At 37.4% G+C, this 7,698-nt stretch overlaps 1 protein-coding gene across 1 annotated transcript in view; it reads right to left on the reverse strand.

The window, feature by feature from the left end:
- LOC106631834 (BPI fold-containing family C protein-like) overlaps positions 1 to 6,940 on the reverse strand; it is an 18,274-nt gene extending 11,334 nt beyond the window's left edge. Inside the window, 7 exon segments of the mRNA XM_031057745.1 lie at positions 308 to 368; positions 452 to 518; positions 1,224 to 1,319; positions 1,321 to 1,377; positions 3,288 to 3,419; positions 5,280 to 5,391; positions 6,931 to 6,940. Of these exon segments, the coding sequence (XP_030913605.1) occupies positions 308 to 368; positions 452 to 518; positions 1,224 to 1,319; positions 1,321 to 1,377; positions 3,288 to 3,419; positions 5,280 to 5,391; positions 6,931 to 6,940 (535 nt within the window).
- Between the last annotated feature and the right edge of the window lie 758 nt (positions 6,941 to 7,698).

Below are 7,698 nucleotides of genomic sequence, written 5' to 3' on the forward strand. Positions count from 1 at the left end.
CAGCAGGAAAATGCTCATCTCCAAAATCTAAAGAAATTACACAGTCAGTTACAACAGACTGAAAGATTGCAGGTGACTTCCTATGGCTACAGAAGAAATCTGAATATTGTACATAAGATGCATGCAAGAGATTTCTAGGGTGCAGTATGGAGTATGTTAAGATACAGAACAGTGGCTGCATTTTTCTTCCTTTCCTTTTTTTTTTTTTTGTACCATGAACATGGGAATAGTTTGGCATCTAATAAAAATGGCTACAATTTGAGCACTATGAAAATTACTTAACAAAAAACTGCTATCACCAACTCACCCTTATGCTTTCTAAGCAGTGCATCCATCAATTTGGTTTTGTATTTAATATTTAGACATAGCTATATGAAAAGAGAGACAAGTCAGAAATGTAGGGCCTGTGTTTTAACTCCTCCCTTTGCTAACTGAAACCATCTTTGCAAACTTACATTTTATCCAATTTGGTGTGAATGGGCTTATCAAGATAACCAGACAGAAAGCAGTAGATCCAGCTGGAGGAAAGGAAAGGGACACAGTGACTTTCTTACCATGGACTGCCATATTTGAAATATAAACTCTATCAGACTGGGACATGAATGTCATTTATATTAATGAGAAGCAATTATAGCAATATGGTACACTGAACAGTTGACTGTTTCTATTAATTTGAGAGTCTCAGACAAATCTAGGGGGTCAGAGTCTCAGAAGGGCTATACAGAAGGCAATCTGCAAAGTTGTGAATGTTAATTTATAAATGATGCTCAATTAGCCACATTTTGTCTTAGAAAAAAAATTCTAGAAAATCATAGTAAGAACTGTAAGCATTGTTTCATATTCTCTTTTGAAAGCTGTATTTATAAATTGTAGGTCAGCTTGTCAAAAAGCTTAATCAATCTAGATGCCTTTTATACCTGCAACCTTCCATTTGCAACCTTGTCCTCTCTAATATGGTCAAATGTCAGTGCTTTCATGTGCAGTAGGTCTAGTCAGCTCATTTGCTAGCACATGCAGGAAGAAATGTAAATTAACTGCATTTCACACACTCAACAAAGGAGTCCAGTTTTGAAAACAGATCCTTACAAATCTCTTTTCAGAGCTTTCAGTAGTTAATCACATCCTGTAGCTGCATCCTTAGAAATCAAAATTTGAAAAGTGTCCCTTTATGGTACAAACAGTGCTACTTCCCATAGAATAATTAGAAAGTTTGCTGTACATACCTAGATCCTCCACATGACTTGACTTTAACACTACCAATGCTCAACTGGCAACTGTGTAGCAATGTGGACAAGTGGCCTGCGCTATCCCGTGACACTGAAGATAACTACAATTAACAGTCCTGAGATGAACACAGCAATTTCTCCTTGGTCTTTGCTGCTTGGAGAAAAAAAGCCAAACTCAGTCAAGAAAACATCTGCTGTAAGGGAACTATTTAAGAAATGGCCTGTAAATCAAATGTGAAAGGACTTCTTGCTTCTATTATCTAGAATGAAGAATGGGTTTCCAAGGGATTGAAGTATTTTAGGGACATGCCTGGTATCCAAAAACAGATTATATGCAAAGGTTTCCAGGACATGAATTTTCAGTGCAGGATTTGACAAGTTTACAAAAATGTCACAATTTCACAGAAATACAGGACATTCCAGTTTTTCATGACAAATCAACCTAAAGGTCTCTGGGACTGCAACAGCAGAAGCCAGATAGCTCATAAATATATAACTCGAGTTTTATCAGCGCTTTAATTGTTCCACTTTGCTCTTTCCTGTAAGAAAATTTTCAATGACTCCTTTAGATCTTTACATTACTCCATTTTTTTTTTGTTCACCCCAAACCCATTCATTCTCCTTTCTAAGAGAGAAATCTTTCTAAAATCCCTACTAAGATATCAAGAGAAATCTCTTTAAACCTGAGTTCCAGCAAATTTAGGTACTAGGACTATGGTTACGTGTTGCAAAAGCTGTAGACCAACCAAGTAGGATAGAGAGTTGAATGGTTGTTAGAATATTCTTATAAACCTCATTTACCGTAATAGAACTGACACTGAAAGCATCACTTTTCACCTTTTCATCTTGATTGCTTGGGTTTTCTTCTCTCAGGCATTACTACAGTGGTGGCACAATGCTATAGAGAAAGAACCCTGTCCAAGAGAAAGTTCAAACCATGAGTCTCTCCACTTTCCTTTTAATTTTTTTTAGGCAACGCAAAATTCCTGGAAAAAGAAGCTGTGATCCTAAAAGGTTAATTTTTACCCTAGACTGCCCCTAAACAAACCAGTGTCTAGTATTGCCAGTCACAATATTTTGCAAGTCCCTCCTATCACTGTTACTATATTAAACCTCCCCTTTTCAGCTCATGTATGTTTTTCTTCACAATAGTGATGTAACAGAAGAAAAAACAGAGAGGCTGGAGGAACAGTGACAGCAGTTCCCAGCCACCAGTCTCACTGAGACAGAATGTAGAACTGCATGTCCATGCTCCTTTGGAATCAGGATGTGCTGTGCTGTGAAATTCTGCAGCCTGGTGATCCATCTTGCTGTGCTATCTGGCTCACAGTAGAGCAATGCCTACTGTTACCAGCTGCTCCATTAACCCAAACTGTAGAGATTAGCACCTTGCAAACTTTTCTGATATTCCAGAAGTTTTAGCCCTCCCCACTCCCAAGAAAAGCTATACTGTTTAATACCATTGTATTAAAATTGTATTGCAAGAATACTGAAATAAGTGTAAAAATCAGTGTGTAATCATGTCATTACAGACAATCTTACACTGCACAGGCTTATGAAGCTAAGTCAGTTTTCCATAGCAACCCAATTTCTGGAGTTTCTGAAGTTGTGAATGTTTGGCATTCTGACAGTGCCCTTCCTTTATTAGGAGCTCTTTGGAAGGCAATATACACTGTACTAGCACATAGCCAATTAGCTATGAGCTAATTAGCTATAGAGTCGACCTTCCAGCTATATGATACAAAGAAAATAACAAATGTGGCCACTGTAATCTCTGAGGTCCTGAATATTCATGCAATGCCTGGACAAACTGAGCATGCTAACAAATGTCTGAACTAATACTTCCCAAAGAGACCTCTGGGGTAAAATAATTAAAAAAACCCCACAAAACAACATTAATTGTCAGGGGATGTTTCCTTCTTAAGAAGTTTATTCAAATAGATTATTGTTGGATTGTAGTTAAATGCTAAAGTATATCTGACCTGAAAAATAATTTCCCAGTATATTTCTTAGTTTCATTTGCAATCCTTCTTCCAGAGCCCTCCTACCTGCATTCTGTACAAAACTTCCAGTAGCCATGTGTGTATTCTCCAGTCTGCACTGATTGTAGCAGAAGCCTGTGCCACTGACAGATAAATGCCAGGGCCAGGAATAAAGGAAGCAGAAGTTTCTGGGAAATCTACAGCATTAATTCTGTGCCCACAGAATACAGAAAGGGGCATTATTAGACTGCATGTCGAAAGACTATGAAGGACCTCTGATCACTTAAAACCCTTTTGGTATAAAAGGCAAAGTCTATGCTTCAGTAAAAGCATTTCTTAGAAATAACTGACCCATGTATATTTTAGGAAAGAAAGACACTTGTACATTATAACTCATAGCATCATTGGAAAAAGAATCCTTGATATTTAGCCAGGGTGGGTTTTTTGGTTTGTTTTTGTTTTGTTTTTATTTCTTTTGTTTTTTGTTTTTTGGGGTCTTTTTTTGTGGGTGTGTGTGGGGAGTTTGTTTTCGGTTTTTTTTTTCTTTTTGTAACAAAAACTTTACTTGAGAGAAGAATGAACTCTTTAAAGAGAAATCTTCTTGCCAGGCAAAGAATAAATCCATGTTTAATCTCAGATACTACATTTATAAATAAATCCAGGTTGTCCAAATGCTAGCGTTTGCAGAAGACAACCAAAGTTTTTGTTCTCCCATTCTGCTTCCTTGCCTAAACAAAGGGCTCTGGAGAGGATCCATTTTTCTCAATTAAATCTTACTTGAGTATTTCCCTGCCAGAACAAATATTTCTGAAATTCAAGGATATTGTCTTGCAAATGAGCGTGTTGAACTGAGCTGAACATTGTAAAGATATCACATGTCATCTAATCATGCAGTGTACATTCCTCATTGTTCCCTGCTATCTGGCAGAGCTATCTGAAACAATTGCCTTTAATCTGTTTTCCCTGGGGCAGAAGGCACCAGCTACTTTTAGTTAAAATGACCATAACTTTCCAATAACATCTCAGGCATGCCTGATACCTTTAGGTATCTTTTTGCTGTGAGCTAAAACCAGATTATATACCGGGAAGACTGCCAATTTCAAGAACTATCGTTGGGAGAATGAATTGGGATTTTGAAAATCATGCAATAATTTAGATTGAAATTGGACTTCAGGAGATGTTTCTGGTTCAACCTCCTAATCAAAGATGAAACAACTCAGAGACTCTGCCCACCTGAGTCTTCAACTCATTCAGGAATGCAGACTCCCCAACATTTTCAGCCCTTGTTCTGGTGCTCCCTAGAATGTTTTCCTAACTGCAGTACTTTTCTTGATGTGATTGACTTATGCCTTTTGCTCATCATTGTTTCAGTGTGTACCTTTTGGAAGAATCTGGCTCCATGTTCTCTTGTTTTTTTGTTTATAGCCTATTGGAAGGTGGGATTGAAGGCTGTAGAAAGACCTGCTTCTATATTAGTCTCTGTATTTGGAGAACTTGTAGGAAACTCTATAAAGCCATTTTTTCTACTGGTTGCTCCTGGTACAAAGATTTTCCTCTTCAATAAACACTTGTTGAGCCCTATTCAGTTAAAATGGTAATTTATTATGTAAATTAATCCAAAAATATTCTGCACTTCCTGCCACATCAGCCAAGACACATAATCTCCTGCACACATTTTCATCTTATCCCTTTTTTGGCTTTTTTTTCATCAAACACAAACAGATCATTTTCACTGCTACAGGTCCATCATAGTAGCAGATTGTTAATAACACCATTTCTGCCCTCTTTTGCACCTATTTCTACTGCTGTATCATAGCCATGCTTACACCTGTCTTGCCCCAAACTCTGACACAAACTAGATGAAAAAAACCAGCCAAGGTTCTCCTTCAGAAGCTTTATAAAGCTCACCTCTGAGTGTAGCAGAACAAGTACTTTTAAAACCAACCATAAGCAGAGTTAGATGAACCACTAAAATTTTACACTGAACAAAACAGTGGCTGTGTAATTATTGCAATGTTGTAATGAAAAGTGGTTTCATCATAAAACTTTGAAAATTATTTCCTTTACTTACCTTGAAATGACATAGTTGATCTTAACAACTGAGAAACTCTCCTGCCCACTCCAGCTTGGGAAAGTCTCTTTCAATACTGCTTGCTTCAGGAGCTCCATCCCAATCCTCCTGCCTACAAGAGGACATAGGAAAGCATGTGCCTTGCAGATTAGATTCAGGCACCTGAAGGCCCAGATACACTGCTGAATAATTTAATCCTAATTTTTAACATAATTCTTGCAACACTCTGATTCTATGATCCTTACCTATATCACCTTCCGACTACAAATATTCCCATCTATAACTTCTCTTAAGCTCACATATAAGCCATTTAATCTAAGATCAAGACAATCTGTTAGGATCATTTTGTCCCTGAGTTGTATTTCATATTCTAGAGTTCATGTCAGGTTTCTGAACTCTTATACTCCCTTCATTCATAATGTGGGTGACCTTGGGAAACACTTGATCATAACCCTTACCTCAGATTGGCTCACATCTGTTGGATGAAAAAGCAAGTTATGATGTAGCAAGGCAACTTTTCTCTGTAGTGGTTACTTATAGAAAGTGTGACATATGCATCTGAAGTGCTGGTATGTCAAATGCAGAACTGTCTGAATTGTTGCTTGTGTACAGGAAATTGTTTGAGTTTTAAAGACAATCCTCTAAAATTATTTCTTCCAGTTTCTTTCACAGTACATGTGTTTTGCTACTGCACCTCAACCTTTACAGCCTGCTTCAGATATCTGACTTATTTCCTTACCTTCTTTCCTTCTTTAAGGAATCTACTTTCTCAAATGTTTCAATGCTATTTGTGTGTTGATAATATAAACAGACCCTACTGTAAACAAACTGCATCTTTTCATTCCAAATTCCTCGGGCCTTCCTTCTTTTTGCTCACCTTTGATTAAAACATAACTAAAACTTTAATACTGAATGATGTCCTGCTTTCCAATGTTTGTAACACAAGAGTCTTTAGCTTTTGACTTCAAAACTGCTGAATACAAAACACCTGGGTTTTTTCATCGCCAGGCTCCATAGTATTAGAAGCAAAGAACTGAAATTTGTGATAAGGTAACACTGGAATATCTTTTTATAAAATGCATGTTTTATGAGGGAGAAGTAAGTTATGATTCCCTGGGAATTCCTGTCTCCGAAGCAAAATATGGCCTCTCACTGAAATAACTTAAAGCTCTCATGACGGTCGGTGAAGGCAGACAGTGATCACAGGTGGAATTTCTCTCAAGGTTCTTGTAGCAGGCAAGAAGCACGAAGGCAGGATCTATTGCTTCAGCCTTCAATTCTCACATTAAGGGAAATGTGAGGCACCAAGATGTTCAAATATGAGAAATACCTTTGGGAGGGGTACTGTTAATCTGCTCTTACTACTAATGCAGGGGTGTGCCAACTTAGTCTGTTCATTCAGCTCTTGGAAGGCCATGCTGACTGTCACAAGAACTCCTGTGCTCACACTAAGAACCTAAAGGCATCAGAGATCCCTAGAAAGCAAAGGAGATCAATACTATTTTGGGTGATTGATGTTTGCCCTGCACTTTTCAACTCCTCAGAAGCCTTTAAAACAATGCTCATATAGCCAAATAAGTGGATTTGATCCTTGCTTTCATCTCAGTGGCATAAACCCTTTTAGTTTTCACCTCACAAGTCCATTGTTTACCTGTCAGCATATTCGGTACATAAATGACAATTAATCCTTAGCATGACCCAGTCTTTGTTGAATTTGTGCCTTGTTAACCTTTATTACTAATATTAATTCTGTAAACAACTGAAATTCTATTACATGTCCTTCACACCCATGGAGTAAGCTTTAGGTAAGCGATAGTGAAAGTTAGCATGAATAGAAAGAGTATGGAAAACATACTGTGGAAATTTTCTGTTAGGGGCAGGATTATGGCAGTCACTACATTTTTTTTTTAGAGAATAGTACATGCAGCTGTTGTCCCATGCCACATGCAGGAGTGAGAGTCGAGGTGTGCAGCTATATGGCTGTTCCAAAATGGTAAGCTTTTTTCCCCAATTTTGTCTGCTTATCTTCAGCTAAATATTGCACTATAAGTCAGGTTTCTGACACTTTACAAAAAGAGAAATGGTATGACCATCTAATCCTGGTTCTAAGAAAGTATATAGGTATAAAGAATGTAGTAGAACCTTCTGGACTGTAGGAGAATGCAGTCATCAATAAAAAATAAATTCATACCTGGGATGCACACAAAAGAAAGGAAATAAATGAAGGAAGAGACAAAGTGTCTTCCTGGTGTGAAGTGACAAAAGAAATATATTCTCTTTCAGTATTTAAGAAGCTTGTTCCTTCATTGCACCTCTATTAAGAAACAATATTCTGTACATAGAGTGTTTATGATAAATTAACTTCTGGCAATGTTAGACATAATATAGTCCAGCCCCTTCTGAGTAATCCCCACTTTAA

Source organism: Geospiza fortis, unplaced genomic scaffold, assembly GCF_000277835.1.
Source record: "Geospiza fortis unplaced genomic scaffold, GeoFor_1.0 scaffold173, whole genome shotgun sequence".
Lineage (NCBI taxonomy): Eukaryota > Metazoa > Chordata > Aves > Passeriformes > Thraupidae > Geospiza > Geospiza fortis.